Genomic DNA, 26,438 nt, shown 5'->3' with positions numbered 1-26,438 from the left:
GTCCAACCACGCTGCGCAAGAGTGTGAGGGATTAGCTGCTAGACAGCAGAAGTTCCCGGTTTTCAATCCCGTTTGCTCTTCCTTGACTTTTAAAATGTACATAATATTTTAGGATTACCTCGTTTGGCTTTATTATATATTGAAAGAGATAAACTCTAAATCGATTTCCCGTAATGCTGTAAATATATATAAATACATTTTTAAACGTTAAAGAAGAGGAATCTGCGAGTGTCAAAAAAATAGGTCCCCAATCAGGATTCGAACCCGGAACATTCTGCTGTCTATGCAGACGCCTTCAAGTAACCGACTAAAACATTGAATCTTTGTTGTGAATTAAAATCCGATTGGAACACCTAATTCTTTCACACTCATGCACCTGTGTATTAGACAACCCACATGAAACAATGCTTAGATTGATCATGGAGGTAAATTGATTATGTTTCCCAGGGTAAAGGAAAACAGAATAAGTTATCAACTTTGAAAGCAATACAGCTTCGAAACAATTCAGTTTTCACTGATTTACAGACTTTTCACTACGAAAAGCTTTAATTTGATTACCAACCCAGTTAATGGATAATAAAACGTATAAAAACGGTAATATATAAGTTCAAATTACATTTATGTTTTATATGAATGGACAATAAAGAATTAGTGAGTATATGTGCGCATTAATTGGCGATCAATTGTTCGTCTGTTAATTGGTGAGAAAATATTTTCTCTTTCTAAATTTTAATTTATTTATAGGCCTACATGTTGTTTAGTTCAATGCAAACAGTAGGCATTAGCAGTCCAGAACGATCTTAGGTCTAATATATAATACAGGCCCTATATAATGTGGCTCAACAATTTTTGATTTTTTTTTAGGTATATAATGTTCGGTAGGTGTAAAGATCTCACATCAATAAACATACAGTAATTTACCAATCCTTCCTGCCATTCCTCTTATTGTGTTATCTCTTCTATCATGAATTCAGTGTACCATATTCGAGGCGATTTGACAAATGAAAGGCCGGGTCTTTTTGTTTATTATTACTGTACTTATAAAATACCTACACAGTATTTGAAGAAATGACCCTCAATAAAGATGAAGGCCTATTTAAAGGTGTTTTCTCCTCAATAAACTAAATACCCATAGGCCTACATACCTAGCTCTTTCATTGCAATCCCATCAACCTTTTATTTCAATTATGATCATCGTCACGTGTTTTTTGTAAATATGGTTTTACAGGTTAAGATTTGAAGTTAATTTGTGGCCACTTCCTTTTCCAATTATCGTGAGTTCATTTACGGATTTCTGTAGCTAGTTCATTAGTGACGGAAGGGTAGTGATACTTTATTGACACAAGAATAACACGCAACAGGGACAACACTTACGGATAACAGTGCAATAATTTTGCAAGGGGAATATGAAATTAATAGTGTCGGCATCATAGAAATAGACGTATAAAAAACCAGAAGTTAAAAAGAGTGAAATTATTTAGTATTGAGGGCGTTTTTCATAAGTCATGTTTGGAAGTCTGCTTTCAATTAATGTTACAGTATATTATCGTCGAGTTGTTGTACTAGCAGGAATACATTTTGGCCTACGTGCTCGTGTTTGCAATATTAATTCCCAAAGATAGCAATTCATCGCGCCATGGGTCTGGTAGTGCGAGGTGCTAGCAATAAATCACTTAAAAAGGGAGTATAGCTAGTCAATTTTCCTTTGATATATTTGATATATTCATGAAGACTAATAAATCATACGACAGATTGGTAGGACTATAGGTTTATCAAAATTGTCTGATTAAAAAATTGCGTGCGAGCAACTATGGTCTTGGTACTATAGAAAGGTTCAGGGTCGTTAAGGTCATTAAAAATAATAAGTTTATTAAATATATACAGCATAGGCCTATGAACTATTGTAGAGCACAGAATATGCTGGCCGGGTTGTCTCTTGCTCTTGAGCAAAATTTATGTGATTAGTCAATGAGGTTCCCAAGACAGAAGGCAGTTAACAATACAAGTAACAAGTGTCCCACCGTTACGAACAAAAGCGAAAGTAGGAAACTGTTTAAAACAAATAAATTAGAACACGCATATTAAAAAGCTAATGAGTCGTGGATGGTAATTTTTATGATTTTATAGCCTAGTCTAATCGGTCTATACTGTTCTATGTTCTTTTCAAAGAAGGGAACCAAGTTATTATTCCTCTATAGTATACACAATGTAAACCACTAATGAACACGTACATTAATTATTACGTAATTATTAATTAGCCAAAATTGAAAAATAAAACGATTTTTGTCTCATAGGCCTAAGTACTGTTCAGTGGAGGCTGTAAGCCGGCATTGCATATCTTTAAATTGGCTGGTAATTTAAATACAACGTAAAATTGTTCCATTCATTGTCACATTTTCTTCTGTGCGTTTTGTATGTTCTCCCTGGTAATTGTATGTTACTGTATTACAGTAATGTAGATTAATATGAAATATACAGGACATAATTTCTAAAATCGTAGAGGGCGACATACAATTTACAGATGATTTTGTGACCAAAGAAGTAATTGTTAATTGTACAGTATTTAGTAATAATAAATCTGCTTATTCCATGTCACATCAGTAATGTCAAAGTGATTAATAATCATCGTAAATAAAATTAAATGAAACACATTGATTGTACATGGTGAACCTTTATTGTACTCAATCAGCCAATGTTGAAATAACAACAAAGTTAATAAACATGAGGAATTCAGTTATTCTTTTGATAAGAATACTTATTAATACACATTATCAATTTATCTTCACAAAGCATTATTATTCTTTAAAACTATTAAAATTATAAAAATACTGATAAACAATTAAAAAGTTGATTACCCCATTGTTTTATTACAGCATTTAAAACAAAAAATATATCAATTTATATATAAAACAGTGCATAGAGTGTATACCAACAATAAGGTATCATTATTTTGTTAATTCAATTCGAGATTGAATAACAGTAATTGTTAAAACTAATCCTTAAATCTTATTTAATGCTCATTCAATAAGGAGATTTGGCGAGGGCGTTGTTTGATATCAGGTGTGTAATGGTGATCGTGCACGATATGGGGAGGAAGTCAGAGAGGTATCACCGAAAACGTTGGAATAAGAGCTCTTGAGGAACTGGACGTAGTTCTGCATGCTACGGTTGGTACTGTGAGATTGTTCAAGACGATCCTTCAGGTCATGTAGTCTGGAATTGAACTTGCGCTCACCCTAAAAAAAAAAACAAAAAAAAAACAACAATTTTACAACTCGCAGATAATGGATCTTTCTTGAGTGTCAATCAAACTTAACAACTGACTAATCAAAACACGGCTGGGAATACAGGGGCGCGCCCGCTACCCTCCCATCCTCTTTTGGAAAATAAAAAAAATTAGCCTCAGTGGTTATTTCTAGGCGTCTAGAAAACAAAGTGTTACCTCGATTGGCCCCACTTTTGGACATCTCTGGATCCGCCCCTGGAATATGCGTGCCCTACGAACATGCCTTGTCCCACAAACCTGCATGGTTACGTACGTTTACACTATTGTTTTGTGAGACATTAGCAACAATATCCAAGGAGTGAGGCTTAAGCGGAATGGTCCATTAAAAGGATGGGGAGGAGGCTATAAGTCAAACCATTTAAAAAAAAAAAATTTGCAATTCACAAATTCTGTAATGCACAAAACTCACCTCCTCCTTGGCCCGGCGAAGTTGAACTGCTTCTGTTTTACTTCTACTCAACTGAGACTCTAGTTCTACGATTCGGGCGTGCCAATTACGTTCTCGTGCAATTGACTTCTCACGCGAGTCTTCCTCCACACGGCGATTGTCGCTGATAGCTTGTTCTAGTTGTCTTGTTAGGCTCATCAGCTCTCTGTTTTTATCCTCAAGTTCAAGCTGAAAGCACAACAATAAAGTTTATAAAAAAGTTTATTTTGTATCATCAATTAGAAATAATAAAATCTAGGATCGGATAAAGCCATGCATTCCTAAGACTAGACTGGTTTCCAGTCCCTAATTTTGTCGTAATCAGTGAAAACTATTAAAAACAAATCTTTTTTTGCACCAGTGGCATTCCATATTACTTATTTGCATGACGTTCCATACTATACTTTTTCTGGGATTCTAATTTGCATCCAAATTCAACAATTTTAAACAAGTTTCTCGACATAAACCGATGCTGCTGGCGTGCTCCAAAATTAGTTAAATACTAGGAAAAATCAATAAATTAGAGACTTTTGGCAAGTCTACCCTAAGACATGAAACAAATAATTTAGGTTACTGATTAAAAAACATAAAATAGGATGGAAAATGTAAGAAACATTGGAAAACAAGGTAAATATATAATGAACTTTATCAATATTAAATTTCTTTAGGCACGAGCACCAAGGATATGCCAATCAGTGAACTTATTCACTATCCTACGTGGCAAATCCATTAAATGACTGGGGATTCCCTCTGCTGATCCATAGCAATTAGAGAACTGTTAAACTGTGATATAGAAACAGAAAACAAATCTCACTGTGTACTGAAATGATAGTAATGTTAATCAGTGATTGTAGCAGGACTCTGTAAAATAGCATTGAACACAGGTGCGGATCCAGTAGAGGGGCTCCCCCCCTCCCCCGTTGTTTTACCATTAAATTTTAAAATTTCAATGCATATCAATATTATGTATTGAAATAAATGCTACTCACTTATCTATTCTGAAAATGTTGTGCCCCACCCCCCCTCTCCCTGCCCAATTTAACAGGTGAATGTGCAAATGAGTGAACAAACCTGGTTTTGATGGATGGTTTCCTCTCTCTTGGCCAAAACACCATGCATATCACGATTCTCCACTTCAAATTCACGAACCTTTCTGTAAAATGCATCAATTGTATTGTTACATATAAAACAATAATTGATTTTTAAAATTATTTTCAAGAATATAGAAAATGAACTAGATGTCTTGAAGGAGGTGGGAGGCAGACAATATAGCAGTCACACGCGTAGGAAGCACCGCTACTGCTAGGAGGCTGGCAGAGTAGGTTCTAAAATGCAGTTAGAATTGCAACATCACAGTAGTAATAATGCATATAATAAAGGCTGTAGTTGTATTTATTTGTATGTTCCTACAATTTTATTTTTATGTACAGTAATTGGATTTAATACCACATTAAACACAGACTGATGTACTATCTAAAATTCTGAAAAAAAACCCCCCATTATGCATATCTCCACTACAAAGAGAGACTGTTACATAGTACATTAGGTTAGGCTGGTGCTATAAGGAAGTGTGTGCGTTTCAGATCTTTTGTTTGAAAGTGTACCTTTCAAGCGGTTCAAGCTGAGATTTTAGGGTACGACACTCATCTTGAGCCATGTGCCACTTCTCTCGCATCGTCTCTATCTGCTCCCTCTGCTGATCCATCTGTCAATCAATCAAAAAATTTCAGTCAATTTAACTGTAAATGTATTTGGTCCACGTATGTACATATTTATGTTGCCCTCCCGTCGGGCAGGCTTGGTCCCCCTGTCGTCCGTCACCACAACAGGATCGTTAGACCAAAATTAATAATTTGCTTATCCAAATAATGTAATTTAGATTGCCAATCCCTAATATTTTGTTCTAAAAACACAATTTCGTCCATACTGAGCCACAAAAACTCTCCCCAACAACCCTACCAGGGACTTTTATTCTGGGACCCTGACCGAAGCTTTCAGTCGGCCCCCTCGGTTTGGACCCCTGTCGGCAAATTTATAGAGCCACCACTGCTAAATAAGCAGTGTGGCTTATTTAGCAGTGGTAAGTACTTACATAGCATATTGTCCAGTTATTTATACAGTACATTGGCCTAGGTATTCATTTATTTATATTATGTAGGCCTACATTATTTGTAAGACTTTTCAATTCCTAGTAGAAAAGACTACAATGCTTGTGAAACCTACCTTCACAGTCATGTCAGTGATGGCACTGGCCTGTTCGGATGATCGTTTCTCTTGTTCCGCAAGTCGGTTTGTTGCTGCTAAGAGACGCTGTTCTGAGGATCGTAACATTTCAGGTAAAGGTTGAAGGTCATCCAGTTGCTGCTCAAGTCGAGAACGAACCTGCAGACATAATGTAAATCTCAATTACATTTTTCTTCAGGCACCAGTTGCTACCTGTCTTAATCTCCAACACTTTTGATTATGTGTGCTATATAATTCATACTTAATTTAAATTAAAAGTTACTTAACTTTGCTTTGAAATAGAGGAAAGTAGAAAAGAATAGGATTATGGCCCCATGTACACTTTAGGAAAAATCTTGCCCTGGTCCAGGTGCTATATGAATGTTTATACTACACATCAGTACATCATTGAAAACTAACTTTTCATCTGTAAAAGTTACTTAAAAGTTTATAATAACTTATCCGATAAAAAAAAAGCAGTTATATGTTTTATTTTAGTTTCATCTGTAGCAAAGTCTAAGAAAAGCTCAAAAATGCAATTAAAGCATTGTGTTTGTCATTCAAAAAGTGAAGTTACAGTTAGGAATGTATCCTTGGTGTGATATTGATGGTACAATATTTATATAAACAAATGCGACTCCATTGATATTATATGTAAACTACATTTTAACTCTGAATATCTTATAAACTTTAGAGAGCATAACACACCCTTTCCATATGGGTACTACTTTCATCTAGAATGCGTGACTTCTCTCTCTCTTCCCTTTCCAGACGGAATTTAACATCTGCAGCTTCTCTCTGAGACTTCGTCATCTAAAGCAGACAATAATTAAATAATATTAATAAAAATAATAATAACAATCATAAATATAATATAGACTTGAATAATGTCTGATGAATGAGTTTTTATTAAGGAGAGTCAGATTTCGACATAACAGACTTACCTGGCTTTTTTGTTCAGACATCAATGTTTCATATTGGTGTATACTGGACTTAAGCTGGTCAATCTCAGAGTTAGCAACATTGAGTTTGTCCTCAACTGTTGCCAGAGTTACCTGTAAAGAGATGAAGGCGCACAAATATCATTATTAACTTAAATTAATTTAACAATTCAGGAGTATTCCATATATATTCCAGTATTAAGGATGATTGGAACTCATTTTATTCTACATTCATGGGCCTAGGCTGTGACTCGCCCATCTCCCCACCCATGGTGGAAAATTAGTTCCACTAAGTGAGTTAAAATACTAAATATGACCATTAATTTTTCATTGGAATTGGGTTTAGGACAACATTCTCATTTAATTTTTGCACTCCCTTGCCCTGACCGAAACCAGCCTATTCCACTGGCATTATTAGTTCCAATGATTAGTATCTCACCTTAAGTCTCTCATTTTCAAGCTTAACACTTGTAACTTCGGCTGACTTATTGGTAACCTGTGCATTAAGGGTATCCTGGGTTGCTCGTACAATTGATTCTGACTCCTGCAAAGAGCTCTGGAGGTCTTCTATACGTCTAGGAATTGAAAATTTGAATATTTAATATGCTAATTATCTATGATGCATAACATGACCTGCAATAGTGTACAAATACTGTTTTGTTTACATTTGCGATGACACAAAGGGCATCAAGACGTGATAGTGCATCACAGTATAGCTACTGTGCTAGCTAGATCGACTGAGTTCACGCATACAGGTGTGCTAGATTGTTGCTGATTGGTCAGAAGGACATTTTTTGTAATGAGCTATTCAAAGTTGATTTTTTGCCCCAGAAAAATAAACTTGATGTTGTTAAGATATTATGAAAATAATCACACATGGGCCTCACAATGACATCAACATGTCCCAGTTTACTCATCATTCCTGATGAAACTCACTATGAACTTATACCAATAAAATTAGTGACAATACCCTGTACATCATTAATATGTTGTTCAATAGCACTCAGTTCTTACTGTGCAAGTGATTCATTTTCATGGATTATATGAGTCTTTTCACGTTCCAGTTTCATAGCCTTTGCCTTCCACTGCTCCATCATGCTCAGGCCATCAGCAATCTGTGTCTCTCTCTCCAGTACTTGAGCATTCAGCTGTTCCACGGCATCTTCACTTCTGGTGGCTCTTTGTTTCTGAATTCTGAGATAGAAGAAAAGTACATTGAATGAGAATGAATTTTATAATGGTCATTACATTTTACTGCTTACAATTTGGTGGCTGTTTTCTTCATTTAAAGTTTTATAACCCGTTGTAAAAGAGGAAATGGGCCAGATCACTTTCACTTATTGCATTGATTCAATTTCCTGGTGAAAATATAACATCACATGGCACAAAACTCCATTGTACTAAGGTCTATTACAGCACAATGGATAAAATGAGTAAATTTACCTTGTGGCTTTCTTAAGAGCCTCTTTATCTGCAATAGCTTTCTCTTTTGCACTACTTAGCAGTCCCTGCAAATGGTCTACTTCTAGTTTCTCCTGCTCTAGCTGGTTCTCAATGTTCCTTATCTGGACTGCCATCCGATTGCAGTCAGCTTCTCTCTTCCGCAGCTGGTTTTGCAGATGAGCTCTGGTGGATTCTAGAGAAGACTGAAGATCCTGCATTGTGTTGGTTTGTCCTCTTTCTGCATCCAGCATTGCTTTCAAGGATTCTATTTCACTATCTTTGTCTAGTATTGATAGACGTAGCCGCTGGTTGATGGTATCTGATTCCGTCAGCTTCTTGAGTAATAAATCCCTCTGCACGTCATCCTGCTCACTTGAGGCCTGTTGAAAAATTTAACATCCAATCGTCCGCAATTCAATAATTATCATTTTTATTTAAAATTTCACCACATTTATTTACACCACTAATAATAATGATAATTATAAATGCACACAAAATAAACATTACTGAGACAAATTAATTTATTTTAGCAATAACCATTGAATTAATAAACTTATTGTTATGAGTAAAATGCCAGTATACCTCTTTTCTGTGATGGTCTCGCAACATCTTCCTTAAGACTCTGTTGGTGTTCTCAAAATCTTTGAGCTTGTCTAGCAAAAGATCCCGCTGTTTTGTCAAAACTTTTCCGTCATGTGATGACATTCTTTTCTCCTTTATAAATAAAAGCAGTTGGTATCAATATTGTTTGGCAGTGTCCATGTATTATACTGTAACTGTTTAGTAATTTTATTTTCATAACAATAAATAGTCTAGAAGTAAAATTCAATTGAAAAACAAAATGTAATTTTACCAAACTGTAAGTAATTGATTTTTCATAACTGTTACACCTCAGCAGATGACCATTGATCATTGTCTTTGTTTAGTTTTTGCAATTCTTCATATAGCTATTTTGACTTCACTTATGTTTTTTACAACATGCATTATAGACGATTGTTAATAATCTTAATAAATAACATTTTCCTCAGTAGTCCAACAATTTTGTTAATTTTGACTGCACTACAGTGTTTAAAAGGATATGTTGAAGTGACTTTATTTTATTTTAGAAAATACTGATTAGAAATTAAAAAAAAATTAGATTATCTAAAAACTATACCTCTTTGAGCCTGTGAACTGTCTTCCTGAGTTCATTCAACTGTTTAACAGCAGCTCCTGCATCCATCTCAACCTCAACAAGTTGCTTCATCAAACGGTCACGCTCTGATCTCACAAAATCCTTTTCTGTCCTATTTCAGCATACACAACAACAAACATTTAACCATTTTTTAAAAGGCAGAATGAATAATATAAAAGTCTTAACATATTTAATCTGGGATTTTTCCATTTATCAGCATGTTATAGTGTAGACAGAGCTTAAGAACCTACCTTGATAGGTTTATTTCATCTTCCATTCTCTCCACTGCATTTTGTAATGTTTTGCTCTGTCGCTCCGAAGTGTGCAGCTCTTGCTTGTAGTCCAAGATCTCTTCCTCTTGATCCTCTATCAGTTTCTTTGATAGCATCAACTCCTCCCTCGCTCGGGAAGCTTCACGTTTTGTCTTCTCTAGTTGACGCTGCAAAACCAAAATTTGTAATTACACAGTAATAAATACAAAAACAAATTCACTTCATTGCTTCTGAAAAAATGTGCATAAATTCAGGAATATAATCAAAGACAGCAGAAACATAAATTTTAAAAACGAGGAAAAATTATCAAAAGTATTTTCATCAATACAGATATGTATCAGGTTATATGTGAGGTCTCACCATGAAATGAGACGCATCGTTGGTGAAATCATATTGAGATATTCACCAAAATAGGTCAAAGGCAACATTTATACAAAATTTTGATTTTAATGTTTTTGAATAACTTGATACTTATATTTTATGATTGTGTACTTTTTAAGTGAATTTTTTTAATAAAACAGTGTTCTCTTCTCATATTTTGTAATTCTAGTCCTATTATTTTTACAGGTTAGTTTATCTTTGAGGCCAATTTTCTCAAACCTGGTTCTCATACACAACTTTAAATGCTAACATCTCTAAATCTATTTATCCTAGGGAAGCCATTCAAAGACCAAATTAAAGCTTATAATGTTATCTACCAAAATGTAATATTAACTCATTTTTATATTTTCTAACGATGAGACTCATTTTGTAGTGAGACCTCACATATGGTATTGAAGCATCTATTGATTCCAAATGTGCTTAAACAGTGCCAAAAATATCTTACTAAAACCTTCAGAACATATTTTAAATGTAGTAACCAGCTGTTAAGAAGACATCCTGAGGAAAAAGTGTCATTATGACATAACCAATTGACAGTATTGTAACAACAATAATTGAATATCTATAAAATACTTTTGTATATCCACAGCCAAAGCAAACCTTATGACACCACCCAAAGGTTATCTCTAAGATTAAATACTTTCTAAATCCATATCAAAGGACTACCAAACAGAATGACAAAATCAAAGAGTAACCAATGAACTAAAAAACTATTACCAAACAGACTGTCAGCAATTTATGGAGCAAAAATTGCCACCCAAATATGTACTCACAGTGTTTCTCAAGTCATAAGCCAATCCAACTAAACTAACATTTAAAAAAAGAAAGTAAAAAAGCTGTACACTGCCACAAACAGCAAATTCTGTATGTATGGTGATGGCACAGATTATAATTCTTATGAAGAAGCTTTTATTTCAGAATAATTAAATGCCCACTACTGGCGATCCACTCAATCAATTTACTCCCAATAGTGGTTATTGGTTTTTCCCACACTGCCTTTCATACATGAATAATATATTAAATGAGCTATTGTTCTCTGCCAATATCAATAACTTATTTTTCGGACTGCTTCATTGATTTTTTCACTAGTCATTCGCATTATTCATAATTAATCAAGGGTGATATTATTCTTTGCCGATTTTCATGAATTCTTGCAATGTTTGCATGACAGTAAATTGGAATATGAATAGTTGTTATGCATAGACTCAATGTGATTAGTATTTAAGTTTAGATAGCATATTTTTATCACGATAGATAAGATGATTGATTGATTGATTTACTTATTAAATTTAGTATTACTGTATTACCATAACTCACATCATTTTCTAGTCATGCAAAACAAAGTGTACTGATAATGAAAAAATAGCAGTGCAGATACAGTAATGCTAGAAGTCTAGCTAGGAACACATAAGAGAATTTGTTTTCAACAGAAAATGAAAAAGGACAATAAATCTTATGGAATATATTTAAAGCATGTTGACAGATATCTATCATCCCCTCCATGTTCACAAGCAATACGGTAACTCAGTTATAATCATGAACAAGTTCTAATGATACACTTTTCAAGGACAGCCATCCTAAACCACCAATTATTAACCACAAAAAATAACTTATAGATGGATCATATACATTTCTTAAAGTAATATTAAAAGATTACATCTACATATCATTGGTATTGCTTTATATTCATGAACAGAATGGTATTGATCATGACATTTCGTTAATGTAATAAGCATTGGTTTTAAAGTACTGTAACAATGCCAAGGCATTGGTAATTGCTCACAGTGTCAATGGTAATCATATTGATCTACCTATGTGTTGGGATGAAGCAACATTGCTTTGACACTAGTCATAATATCTACACATTAATAATACCTCTATCTGTTGGTGTAATGTCATAGAAACAGATTTGTTATTACATTGAACTACTAAATGTGCTACGCAATTAGTAATGATAGATACCTATGTCGAAAGGTCCACTGATTAATCTCAGATAAGAAAGTATAAGGTGATGATGACATAATTAATGTCGAAATATTGAATCCCAACACGATGGCATGTATTTCAATACTTGGAGTATGTATTATACTTTCTTAGATACCTATGTGTTGTACTATTTGGTTATTATAATATGAACCTACTGAATGTGCTGCATTTAAAGCCAACAGTGCTAAGGCATTTGTAATGATTAATAATTATATTTACAGTTGCAGAATACTCTAGGTCTCTATATGTAATATCTACAAGTGTTGATTTAAAGGCACAGATTATAGTAATGGTATTTACCCATGTTGGTTTAGAGCAATGCCATGGAAGATTGGTAAAGATATGTGTTTGTTTATAGCCACAGAGCAAAGGCTTATGATAATAATATTTACCTATGCACTGGTTTAAAAAGTTACAAGGCATTGATCATGATAACTTGAAGTGTTAGTTGTGTCAATGTATTGAGCATATTCTACAGTAGTAAGCATTGGTATAAAATACACTGATTGTAGTATAGAACACATCAAAAAAATCCCAATCGAATTGCTAATATTTAAAGACATCAATTAAGTTATCAATCCAATTAGACAGACCAGTACAGTAATAAAAATTACCAGCCAATTTAAGAGATGTTATATGGCAAAAAACAAATTGCTCGTTCTAATTTGAGTCTAACTTAATAAAAATTTTACCACCTTCTCTGCTCCTGGGGAACACCTCTGGTCATGCATGAGACAACATTTTCAAGTCTAATGAACTCAATGGCATCAAAGCACACATATGGCCTATTTTTAGATGTGCAATAAATCCATAATTTTTTATCTTAATGGTAAATGGATCTCTCTGTTAAGCCACGCCCCTTGGACATTGCATTATTGCCATATATACCCGTGTATAAGACAAGGCTGAAGATAGCAACTTAGAATAAAAAAACAGGGGGGTCGTCATATACGCGACATACAAATTTTAGATTATAAAAATTATATTCATCTTTTTGTGCGGATCGTCTGTAACATGCGAATTTACTACTGCAATAAAGCTACAGGTAATAAGGAATTTCTTAGATAGGTCTGTGCATATTTAATATTGTGTGTTCTAAACTGTATTTATTATAAATATGTATTTTATTGAGTATATCTTACTAAGACATTTTTTAAATATGTTTTAATATTTTACAATTAAAGTTGAATCTGTAATTTCTGCAAGAAAAGGAGCTGTACTTTGATGGGTGCTTGCCTACCAATCCAGGAATCCTGAGTTCAATTTATGTACATTGACACAAATTTCAATTATGGCTTCATCAGCTTTATAACAAGGCTTAACAAGAGTGGATCCAGATTTTTCCAAACAGGGGAGGGGGCACAACATTGTCAAAATACTAGAGATGTGTATAAGAGACAGGCTAAGGTCCCACAAAACTAAACATATGTTAACATGCGCATCTGTAGGACAACATTAATGTGTATGCGCGGAACAAGCGCATGTTCCTTGTCCTGTTCTGATTGGCCAATTGGCATTCTGAAAGGTCAGTAACTATACAAGATTTTCACCTCTGTTTTCAGCTGGCCAACCTCTGTCATCAGGCTGTCTATCTTTTTCTCATACAGCCTATACTTATCATCATCCGTGTCGGAGTCCAAGTCTTCCACACGCAGAGTTGAGTAAACTGTATCTTGTTCAGGTGGACCTAGTTCTAACCGATGACTCCCACTCTATAAAGAATAATACAAGGTATGTGAAAAACAGGCACAGATTTAGTTTTCAAACCTACCTTGGTACTGTATGTAATTGGAGTAACAGAAGTATATGGAATAATCAATAAAACAAGCAGTACTGTACTTCAGGTGAAGCCGAGAGAACATGGTATCAATGCATTTCTTCTTTTATAGTAGCCTTAGATCTTAATTTGTGAATTCATTCAGTGGTCAGAAACATAAGAAAGTCAAGATACAAATTTCAAGTTTCTACACAAAAACGATCCCGACTGTCATTTGTTTTGCGACACCATTTAAATCGAGTCCGAAAAGAATTTTTGCATTGCAATCAATTTTTGCAGTGTCAGAGGCTTGGTGAACAAATTTTTCAATTTTGTACAATACAGGTCTCCCCTCAATTAAAGACCACCTCTAAATAAAGAGGTAAGACCCCCCAATGAATGTCTGTCTTTTATCTTCAATATTCAGCAACACCAAAGCTGCTAAAGACCATGAAAACCCCGGTCCCAAAAGTAGTCTATACTATAATTGGATTTTTTTTCTAAGTTGGTATTGCTAACATTTATGAACCTATTTACACTTCCATTTCTAAAATTGTTAACCAATAGCATATTACATAATATTAACATAAATGTATAGTTTTTGTTTACAAATATATAAATGTTCATGTTTCAGTTTAAAATTGTATGATTTTAACACATCATACATAATTGAAAGGTAATGCCATCCTTGGCACTAATGTCAAGGAAATTTCACAGCTATAAGGCTGCCATATTAAACTTTACTCAATAATATTGTCAATAAACCCCATTTGCTAAATGGCAGTATCAGTTACAGACCATAGACCAGGCAGGATTATACATAAATGGGTAAGACTAAGGAAGTGCAATAGGACCATCTATATACAGTAATAAGGAATTTCTTAGATAGGTCTGTGCATATTTAATATTGTGTGTTCTAAACTGTATTTATTATAAATATGTATTTTATTGAGTATATCTTACTAAGACATTTTTTAAATATGTTTTAATATTTTACAATTAAATTTGAATCTGTAATTTCTGCAAGAAAAGGAGCTGTACTTTGATGGGTGCTTGCCTACCAATCCAGGAATCCTGAGTTCAATTTATGTATATTGACACAAATTTCAATTATGGCTTCATCAGCTTTATAACAAGGCTTAACAAGAGTGGATCCAGATTTTTCCAAACAGGGGAGGGGGCACAACATTGTCAAAATACTAGTAGGTTGTGCTGTAGCAATGTAGGGTTCCCAGTAAGGACATATTTGAATGCATTTTTACTCATGTTAGTACTTTGATAGAGGTAATTTCAACAAAATATGACACCAATATATGCTTATTATTGTTATGACTATCAATATTATCATCACCACTATCACTAAATAATTAATACAACAACAAGTGATACTGGTAATCATTAATATTTCCCTAAAACAAACACAAAAATTATATAGTGGTGATCCAAAAATTGGAAATAGAGGGGGCTCAGGGAGGAAATTTCACAGATAGAAGATCTATGCCACTTCAGCCCCACCATGGTTGGGGCTGAGGTAAGAAAATTTATGATTGCGGCACCTCTAGATGGCCAGAAATAGCACTCTCATAGTTGATAAATTTTAATCTGCAATCTGTATGGTGAACAGTGTACCGAAATAGTGGTACCGAATTAATTGTATGTGCAGGATTTTTTGCGCTTGGGGGTAAAAAAGAAAATTGATTGTATTAAATATGCACCATCCACCTCACTGATCTCTATAATAATAATTATTTTTATGGTAGAGATCAGAGGTCCGCCCGCCCGTGTATTGATAGTCCATAGGAACGAAAATATCACCTACACTAGTTTTCTAATAAGACATCATCAGTAGTGTTATGCTGTCTGAACAGTGAAACTGTACCATTCTTGCCAATCAATAACTTCATTTATTTATTTTTTTTTAACCTCTGAATGGAGGTCTCAGTCACTTTGAGCACCCTCTTGGATATGCCAATAAATGGTATTGTTAGGCCTACATACAGTATTACAAAATATTTAAACATTTTGTATTGTATTCTTTTTTCTTATTTCAATACATAACATTGATATGCATTGAAATTAAAAACTTCTGTGGCAAAACAGGGTGGGCGTGCCTCCTCATTGGATCCGCACCTGCTTAAAGGGCACACTAAAGGTACATTCACACCAAATGCAAATTTTCTGATAGGAAGGCTTAACAAACCAATAAGAAAATTGAATCAGTGTTTAAGAATAGGGAGGCTGGCATGCAAATTACGGTCTGGATTCAATGTGAATGCAGATTTAGCGTCATAGATAACTTCTATGTACACTAACATAGAGCTTTCGCTATCTTATTCGAGAACCAATCCGCCAAGAAAATTTCTTGGTCTTGTTAAAAAATTAGTGAGCTTTCGCTATCCCGTCTTGCATTCCTCCTAGAACCAAACCACTGGTGGCTGCAAAGCTTGTTGCTACGGCCGCGGCACATGCTTAAGCCGTGGCTAATTGAATGGTCCAGCCTAGGACGAAATACACTGATTATGTAAAATTTCGAGTGAATTTGCAATCAGTATTAATTACTGGTATGATGATTTTCTCAAGGTAGTATATATACAATATAATAAAATTTCATTGAAATGTTGCAAATACATTCAGTTTCTGGTTCTTGATTTATCACCTGGGATCCAGCAGCTGATCTTGGGTTGCGAGTCCGAGAACACTAAAACCAGGCCTAAACTAGTGAGGTCATACACAAAAAATGAGATAAGGAAAGCTCTCTAATATCTCTATATGTGGCAAAGACAAGCCAAACCAGTCACTCGTCGCAAATTGTGTTTCAGAGAAAATAGCAAAAACATGCTAGAATGTAAAATTTTTTTTAATTTATTTTATTTCACTAAACTAAGGTTTATGTATCTATACATCATGCTGTGCTGTAATTTTTCCCAATTTCAATGTTAAAACAACACTTTTTAATGATTTTATGATAGTTTCTACATGGGAAATGCCTGAAATCATAAACTTTGAAGACTGATTTCTCATATATTGTTCTTTAAACAGCTGTATGCTTAGATGCTTGTAACTTCATAAGGAAATGTCGGATTTGAATGCTTTTTTTACCATTGTATAGCTCTTATTCTACTCTCTAACCCTATATTAATAACTCAAAATTGATTTTTGCGACGAGTGACTGGTTTGGCTTATCTTTGCCACATATGGTTGCATCCTTAGTAAAGTGTCCTGGTGGTATAGAAAGTATCCTCTTCATGCCTTACCTCCCAAAACATTGGTTTTGCTTTGGTACTCCTGCCGGGGGCAGGTACCCATGGCCCCTTCGTTGATGTCCTTACATTTCCTGAAGTGTACTTGCCTAGACGTGATTTAGTAGAATGCAGACGATCCTACAACAATCCATTGATAAAAGAATTAACAGCTTATTTGAAGTCAAAATGTAAACAAATGCAAAAGTAGGTCAAACATTTAAAACTTTTAACAGAATTTGTTCATATTCTTGATAAGTCCAAAAATTAAATTATATAATTTGTTCACTTAAAATGAGGTGTGAAATATGGAACTGCCATAAATAACCATGTCTATATATCTCAAACAACTGTTAATATATATGTTGATATTATTGATAAAATGCAAATAATAATTTAAGATATTCTTAAACTAACCAAACTCATTGAATTTAAAAAGTAGAATTCATAACAAAATTTTTATAATGAATAATTCAATAGACTCAAGACACAAATAAATTCATTAAAATTCAAAAAGAAAAAACGTTACTTCAACAGCTGTTGCTGTAGCTGACTTCTTTCCTGTCTTTTTGACATGTACATGAACTGGTGTAGTCTTATCTACATGAACGTGTAGCGGAGGTGATGCGTTTCCTGCCCCTCTCTCAATTGTCATTTTCAAAACAAATAAACTGGAATAAAAATGTATCATATTAGGTCTAATTCTTTTTTCAATATCTATTGTTAAGTATTCTTTGATTGCCTTTCCTGCTGGCCTGTGCAATAGTCTGCTGTTAACGTAAAAACACAAAATCTACACCAAAACAATATTTTAAAACAGGAGACGCTAGAAAAAAAACAGCAAAGGAACTAGTATCACCAAATCTGTTCTCCAGCACTTTGTGGCCCTGAGTAAAATCTTGCTTAAATTTTTCAAAAGGTAATGCAGCATAAATACATGATTTTTTTTTAATGCTGTCAATAAGCTATAACTTGCATTATGTGATGAGCAAATATTGGTGTTTTTGTAAATTTAATTGAGTTTTTGGGATGAAGCTTGAGTAATGAGGAATTGAAAATTAAGTTATGGGAACAATTAGGCGATTATTGTTCAAATATCTTTATTTTAACATTTAAAAATAAAAATCATCATACGTAAAAAATCAATCATTTATAAAATTTTAGTAAACTATATTAAATATAAACATTTAGAAATAATTAAGAAAATTGGTATTAATGTGAAAGAATAGGGATTCACATTAACATATATAAAATATTAAATCATCATAAAAACAAACTTAATTTTTCTATAGAAGATTATAAACCTGTGTAAAGTATTTTTCTTAATGGCTAAGAAAGACTCAATCAAGGTCCAAAATGTCATTATTATCTGTATCTGCATCTGTCAGCTACTGCACAACCACCGTCAACTAGACTAGGCTATCATGTGCAGGTAACGCTGTGGCTGCAACTGGTTGCAAATTATATATTTAGATGCGCAGCTATATGTTTTATTCGTGTTGTGTTTGCACTCACTACGCCTAGGGCCTAGCCTAGATAGGTCCAGACTTTTGTGTGAAGACATGCGTATTTAGTGGCTTAAACTAGAATTATAGGCCTAGGCCTAGGTAGGAATATAACACCAGTGATCACCACCGCTACACTAGCTAGGCCTAGCCTAGCCTGGGCCTACTACTTTTCTAGGCCTAGGCCTAGCCAGGCCGAGGTGAGTTGAGCTACGTACTTTCGTGTATATTCACTATATAGTTCGGTTAATGAAGTTTTAAACATGGTACTCAATATATATAACTATAATTGATATTACAAAGAAGTAAAATATTATAATCATACTTCGGGCTACTTACAAGAAGAATAAATTTAGTTGACCTCCACAGTCTGCAAACCTTCGCTCCGTGAATTGACTCGGCTTTTTGTTTACGTCCCATCTTTTTAAATGTGACGCGAAATTGAGCGATTTCATTGGTTGTCGAAAATCCTAACGACCAATAACAAAGTTATTTTGTCTATATGGTACGCCAACAGTGCTAAATTGGTTGCGGCAATAACGCCGAAAATGAAAGTTACATTTTATTTGTACTGCAGCAACAACTGGATCCTCCAAAGATGTCCATGTAGGAAGTTAAACTGGAGGTTCGATGAGGGTGGACTGTGCTATTTTAGAATTTGTAATTTTGCTTACCAGAAATAAGTCTTGCAAGAGTCGTTGAAACCAAAATGATCGAGTTTACTCAGATAGTTGGTTTTTATACGGTAGTAGTAGTTAGGCCTAGTTAATGACGAAAACCGTGACGTGTGGGCATTAACTGTTTTCAAACTTCAAGGTTATTGTTTAACCTTGGCCGTTTCGTAAGCTACGAACTCCAAAAATCACAATGGCTTAATATATCATGATGTAGAATTGATTAATTTACGAATCTGGCCTATTGTATTTATCTGTAATTAATTTGTTTATTGATATATTTTTAATCTGGAACAAAACGCTGAGAAACATAATGCATTCAAATCGCCTGTCTGACACGTTGTCTTGTCACGTTCGGTTCCAGTATGTCGAATTATTAATTGATAAATTTTAAACATTTTATAAAGCGAGTCAAATATTATATGAATAATTAAACTTTTCAGTAGTATTTTTGCATTCACAACCACGCGTCGTTTTTAAAATATCCTCCACTACACTATGTTAAAATTGTCACTGAGATGGGAAGGGGTGGTGGTGCCGTAGCCAGCTACTGGGACAGTTGGGACAGTCCCGAATCAGTCCCACACAATTATCTAATGGGTCCACAAAGATGGGTCTACATTTTGAAAAATGGGTTCAAATTATGCAATTTTATGTATAAAATGAGACCGCTTTATTGAAAAATGGGTCCAGATTTCTCATATTTATCTTAAAATGGGTACAATTTTAAGAAAATGGGTCCAGATTTTCATGTTTTTGCGTAAAATTGGTCAACTTTTAAGAAAATGGGTCCACATTTTATACAATTAATTTATATGCGTAAAGTGGGTCCACTGATATTGTCCCGCACTGCTTGAAATTCTGGCTACGGCATTGGGTAAGTGATCTGTCTGGATGAATCTGTGATACCAACAGTAGTTTGTGTGTGTGGCGTAGCCTACAGTCAGTGACATTTTGTCTGGCTGGATTGAATCAGTGATATACTAATATGCTTCCTGGTCTAGCAGTCAGGTATGGCACTTGGCGTGACAGCTTCATTATTGGCAACAAAATAAGATTTTGTAAGAAGACCCAACTTATTGTTAAGTGAATGAATAACATAATCACCTTGTTGGGCCGTTTGTTGACCGTGTGCAAAGGGTACATACAGGGGTTTGGCTCCGGGCAAAAAAAAATTCCATTGAGGTGTACGAGCAGGGCTCATAGAAAACTATAGAACGTTTTGCTACTATATCTAATTATCCAAGCTTTATGAAACATTATTAGAAGTACGTCTAATTCGAACCGGTGTCTCATTTTGTTGATGTTCCTTCCAGCTTCCCTATTAAACACCATAGGTCGACATATCGAATTAAATAAAACGAGGAAGTAAAACCAGGGTAAAACATTTCTTTGAGTTCATGCAATGATCCTGTAGTGCCATGTATTTGGTCTAATTAAATTGTTTTGTGGTGGGTATTTCCATTGACATAGTACAGTATTTAATAAGACCAAATAGAAGTACTGTACTCAGAAACAACACTAAGGCAACTCTCTCTGTGACGGTGGTGATTGCCACAATGTACAAATACAGTCATTACCAATACAATAATAAAATGAAATAGGCTAGAATACAATATACATTTATAATAAAATGCCGTCAGTTACCTCCATAATGAAAAGAACGAAATGATTGTTTGGCTACAAAGAACCAATTTCTAGCTTCCGGACTAAAATTCTCTGCACCTCAAAAATGCATAGACCTATGAGCCTGATCTAGCTACGATGCACATTACACTTTATATAGGCCTATTTAAATAGATTATTATTTTCAATTGAAAAGTAATATGAAGGCCAAACAATTCTGTTATTTATTGATGAGTGGACTCTTGAAATTTTATTTCTATGTAAAATGAATTTTACAAATAACAATAAATTATATTGAATACTGAATTCTCACCACCGGATATAACTATAAACTTTCACCTATATTTGTATAAACTGCTGGTAATCTAACGATTTTTGTATAAAATGTCTGTAAATAAGAGAAAATTAATTATATAGATCTGTGTTTTATTTTGTATTTAAGTTGTAACTTATTTGATCTAGTTACTTAAAACATTTTTGAATTTTCAAGTCCCCACCCCATATTGATGTCTCCCTTCCCCCTCCCATATAACATCAGCTTTGGAAAAATAAAGTTTGCCCTTTTAGCGTTCCATATTGGTCCAGTGACGAAAGGACGTTGTGTGAAAAGGGAAAGGAGGGCATTCAAACAAAGTTCGCTTGGTTGTCTAGTTCTGTGTGTTGGTCCTTTTACATGTCAAATACGGTAAAACCCAAAGTTTCCGGCATGGAAAATTCTCCAAAAAATGACGATCGGGCTGAAATAATTGGAGGTACGTATCTTTTTAATAGCCTAACCATATTATTCAGCCTAGGCCCAAGCTTGCCTGACTAAATCTGGGCTACCAATGGCACCAGGGAGTTATTCCCCGGCGGGCATATAGGCCTAGGTAGGTAAGGATAAGTAGGAGAGGATAAGGCCTACTCTCTAGGCCACTACTAGGTCTACCCTAGGCTAAGCTAGCTATGGGGTGGGGGTGTGGGGATAACTTAGCTAGGCCCTAATTAGACCCCTAACTTGGCTAGGCCTAGTGTAATTGTAAGTTATCATACTCATCATAGGCTAACTAATGAATGTCTTGTGTCTGTTGTTGCACACAGTTTTTTTTTTATAGCTTTTTCATCATTTTGTTTTGATCCACAACACAATTGTTGCTTCAAGCTTGTTTCAGACTGTGCTCGCAATATACATATTGTACAAGGCTTCTTTCAGCAGTTGTGTAAAATGTGACATTTAATTTTAAATTTATTTAAACTAATGAATTGATATAATATATATCAATTATCAATTATGAATATAACAATTTAATTCTTTATAATAATATATGTATTTCTTACCTACAAATTTATTTTTAATGTTTTCCAGTTTTAATGTTTTTTAATAGCTCTGTAATTTTTTAACGTAAATGTACAGTAATTTGTAAATTCAGCCTTTTGGCTGCTACTGGAAGATCAATAAAGAATAAATTAAAAAAATAAATAATATAACTTAATATTAAACTAGAGCAGTCAATTCATATAGTGCATACCGCCACCCTGTGCCTTAATACTGAACAGTAGTCATTCCATGTATGATGGGGCCATTCCATTATTTTCTTTTAATTATGTGCTTAGGGTAAACAAATTGAATTTCTGTGACCTTGACATTGTCCTTTCCATTTTTGTCCAAAATTGAATGGTGTCTTCCTTCAAATATTTTGTGAACTATTCCTCTAATTTTTATGATGACCCATTCATTAGGTTTTGCATAATGTTACTAACAGACAGACTTACAGCAGTAAATACATAACCTCCTTGGCAGAGGTCATAATGATTCCACATACAGTAATGCATTTTGTTAGAAAATAGATAGGCCTACGGAAATGATGAAGGATAGGCCGCGTGTGTGTGTGGGACACAGTCAATAGAGCTGCTATGGAAAAGAAGAATACAATTTTTTTTTTTAAATGTTCTCCACTACAAAATTACATTTGAATTATAGTGCACTTTTTAACAATCTAAACTGGGTGATAAAAATTTATCAACCCAGACATTTTGTGAACCCGAAGATACTTTCTCATGGTTGAGTAGTCAAAATCCGGACGTTTTGAAAACCAGCCGTTTTGACACTCAAACTTTTCAAAGCCAAGACTTTTCAAGACATTTTAAAACCAGAAATAAAAAAATGTCCAAAATATTTTCTCTCAACAATGTGTTTTGCCCACTTCAGACCATAGCAGATCCTTGAATGGTTGCCACTCATGCCATCTCGGTGAACAAGTTCTGGGTTCGTCACTAAATGACAATCCATTACACCATTTTTCCCACCCCAGTTTAACCTTGTTCATTGATTTGTTTGCTTTCTTTCTTGGTACTTAGTTTGTACATGCTTGGTTAGGTAGGTTACAGTTTAGGTTCCCCTTGCATTAGGCTGTATTTTCTTTTTATGTGCTGTACTGTTGGTAAAAAATTTGATTTGCATTGGATTGCCTTCATTCTTAGTTTTCATGGAGAGCTATTTTACAGTATTTCTTTGAATTTTGATGAATAAATTAAATTTAATTACGCATAAAGACACCTGTTGGTTACTACAGGGTATGTACTATGGCCATTATGCCTACTAGACTATCCAATTACAAATGATTTGTTATAACTGGAGAACTGTAGTTTTACATTTACATGGTATATTATTTTCATACAGTATAGTATTAGTAAGGATAATTAGATTTAACAAAAATGTTTGCCTTAATTCACTCTCTGGGATTGCTTCCCTGCTTTTAATTAATCAATTCAATTTGAATGGTGCTCATTATTAATTATGTGACCTATATAGAGCTGCTTGCAGTCCCCTTTTTTAGGTGATTGGCAATTAAAATATATAGTAAACCCAAATTTATTCTGCCATTTAGGTTTCCACTTCTTAGGCTTTGACAACAATCTTTCAGATCATCATTATTTTCATAATAATGATGAATGATAATGATAATGATTGCTCTTTTTAAAAATAGCGAATAGTAAATTCTTTCACAAGGCTCCAAAATTTGCGGACGTGGAACTAGCGATTATTTTTATTTGGCCTAGCTTGACTGGCAATCTAATCAAATTAATTATTTAGTACAGTAAATTCATAATTCAGTGAAAATCAAATTGTTTTGATCTAATTGTAAATTGATAACAATTCCTTATTTGGCCAGTACTGTAAAACTAAATTTTGTGTGATTTTGTTTACCGCAGTCAGTATGTTTGGTCTGCATTTATACCAGTGTCATTAGGAAATCAAATCATTCAATGTCACATCACGGTTAAAAAAAGCCCCGGTTAACAAAAACCCCTTGTTTTATCAAAGTATCATTTTTATTAAGCACCCTTTTTATAGTAATAACTGTTGATTATAATTTTATTTCTTGTATTTTAAATAAAATTATTTAGGTAGGCAAGAACAATATTAGATCATTTTCCTATTTTATTTTTTTTCCAATTTTTTGTAAACATATTGATCATCTTATTCGTACAGTAAGGGAAACAGAATGCTTGGGTTCATTTGGAGACATTGCAGAGAAAATAAATAGCCCTGGTGCCATTATTGATATTGTTTTTAGTTACTTCTCATTTTGAATATTGCTGTGTTATTTTTAGTTCTGCATCCGAATCTCAGTTAATTCGCATCGATAGGATGCATCTTAAGTTTATTAGGTTTTTTGAAAAATGTTTTAATCGCCCTTGTAAATTAATGTGTCCTAGGAATAGATTTTTATTTCACGATATGGTTTTTCTCTATAAATGTGTTAACTCATACTTTAGTTGTGATCTTGTACATCTGTTTGGTTTGCATGTTAATTCTAGAAGTCTTCGTTCCTGTACTACCTTTAATGTCCCCTTTTGTAGAATTGATGTCTGTAAACGTAGTTTTATTTCTAGACTTTCTCTTCAATATAATTCTCTTATTTTAACCTCCAATATTGACATTTTTCACAATAGTTTGTCTATATTCGTTCTATTATTATTAATCATTTGAATAGGTGAGATTTTTGTACTCTTTCGTCTATATATTTGATATATTTAAATTTTATATATTTTACCAGCCTGTTAGTGGCGATGATTCGCTGTTGGTCTGTTGAAATAAAATAACAGCAAAAAAATGGGCTCCCACCCTTCATTTCTTAATAACTTTTGAAGAGAATTAATTTTTTACTCGGTACAAACATGGAGCTTACTTCCAATTTACAAACAAGTACTCAGATGCAAAACAAACAGAAGCAGGAAGTCATTCAACACATGTTTATTATCTTAAAGTCTTATTCCATTCACATGACAGAATTATACTAAATATTAACAAATGGTACCAAGGGTATCTGCAAGGATACAGTATGTCAGTCATGAAAATGCATTGCATTGTAAAAATACCAATCGCTAAAAACACAGACAACAAGAATGCCTGTATTTCATTTTTTGGTAACTTTTATTCAGACCGTAATCCTTGTACAGTTCCCGAGATGTTTAGCAACGATCTGTTCTCATGGTAACAGGGCATTGCTTATCTCATACTTTGGCATCGCACCTATATTCACTTTCTGTATATCGTTTGTACCAAATGTTTTTTATTTAGTTGTGTTTGCGACAAATTTAGCAAAATATTTAACATAGAGTAAAGTCTTCTGTCATGTGAATATTAGTTAATGTTTTTGATTAAAAGTAAAATATTTACAGTGTTACAGTATCTTGATGCTAAATGCCTCTTTTCATTCGAGTAGACTTTTTAGATTTAAGTAATTTAACTTACTAAAAATTGTTATGATAAGATTACTTTTTATTTTAAGTACATAAACCCATTGCCAAATAGTGTTTCACATCACAAATCACACCTGTATCTATCAATTAAACGTTTATACCCACAATGCTGTCCAAGCCTTTTCCTATCCACAAAATTAGATGCAGAGAGGTTGCTTACAAGTCACAGTTTGTTTACTACACTCAAATTTCCATATATTTCTATTACTTTTCAGTAAAGCTTTGGGTTATTCACAGACTGCTGTAACACAAATATAAACTTGCGTGTTATCTTCTGTGATTATTTTCTATCAGTTTAATTATTGATATCATTGCAGCATAATAATTTTAAATTAGTGATAATAAAACCGTATATTTTGTAGCGCATAATGGATCACAGATCTCTCTAGGCACTTTACATAAAGTCTTAAACTATGGTGGAAACCTATCCTCCGCTGGTCACTAACCCGGTATTTCTGATTTCTTTTTTCGGAGTAATTATTATTACATGGAGTAATTAATAGCAAATCGTAGCTGTCAGTCTTCGAAATAGATATGTACAGTGCAGCACCAAATGTTCTTGTAGAGCTTGGAAAATTACCATGCTACAGTAGATAGTCAAAATTAATCAAGCCGCCTCAAGTTTCATAAAAGTGCTATATATTCAAGGAGTCCTTGCCCTTTTCACCACACAAAGGGCTCAACTGCTGGACCTTAGGTGGCTTGCCAGGCCCCAGCCTACATTTGCTTGCTTTTTCACTCCCTCTCCCCCCCCCCCCC

At 34.0% G+C, this 26,438-nt stretch overlaps 2 protein-coding genes across 2 annotated transcripts in view; one reads left to right on the top strand and one right to left on the bottom strand.

Moving 5' to 3' along the window:
- Window positions 1–2,651: 2,651 nt before the first annotated feature.
- On the bottom strand, window positions 2,652–19,103 carry LOC117121072 (outer dense fiber protein 2-like). The gene is made up of 17 exons (XM_033266171.1): window positions 18,973–19,103; window positions 17,658–17,799; window positions 17,144–17,269; window positions 13,684–13,845; window positions 9,746–9,933; window positions 9,477–9,606; window positions 8,903–9,034; window positions 8,321–8,700; window positions 7,892–8,071; window positions 7,317–7,452; window positions 6,881–6,991; window positions 6,645–6,749; window positions 5,937–6,095; window positions 5,318–5,418; window positions 4,785–4,866; window positions 3,696–3,902; window positions 2,652–3,236 (listed from the first exon to the last, which is right to left on the bottom strand). The coding sequence occupies exons 1-17, from the start codon at window positions 19,086–19,088 to the stop codon at window positions 3,057–3,059; spliced, it is 2,637 nt and encodes an 878-aa protein (XP_033122062.1). The 5' UTR covers window positions 19,089–19,103; the 3' UTR covers window positions 2,652–3,056.
- A 2,424-nt stretch (window positions 19,104–21,527) lies between these two features.
- LOC117121057 (band 7 protein AGAP004871-like) overlaps window positions 21,528–26,438 on the top strand; it is a gene marked incomplete in the record, with an annotated part of 33,731 nt that continues 28,820 nt past the window's right edge. The window contains 1 exon segment of the mRNA XM_033266150.1: window positions 21,528–21,685. Coding sequence (XP_033122041.1) covers window positions 21,607–21,685 — 79 coding nt within the window.

Source organism: Anneissia japonica, unplaced genomic scaffold, assembly GCF_011630105.1.
Source record: "Anneissia japonica isolate Jap-2015-1 unplaced genomic scaffold, ASM1163010v1 scaffold1606_len605190_cov180, whole genome shotgun sequence".
Taxonomy (NCBI): domain Eukaryota; kingdom Metazoa; phylum Echinodermata; class Crinoidea; order Comatulida; family Comatulidae; genus Anneissia; species Anneissia japonica.
The sequence above is the reverse complement of the archived record's forward strand: the minus strand, read 5'-3'. Positions and strand labels throughout refer to the sequence as shown.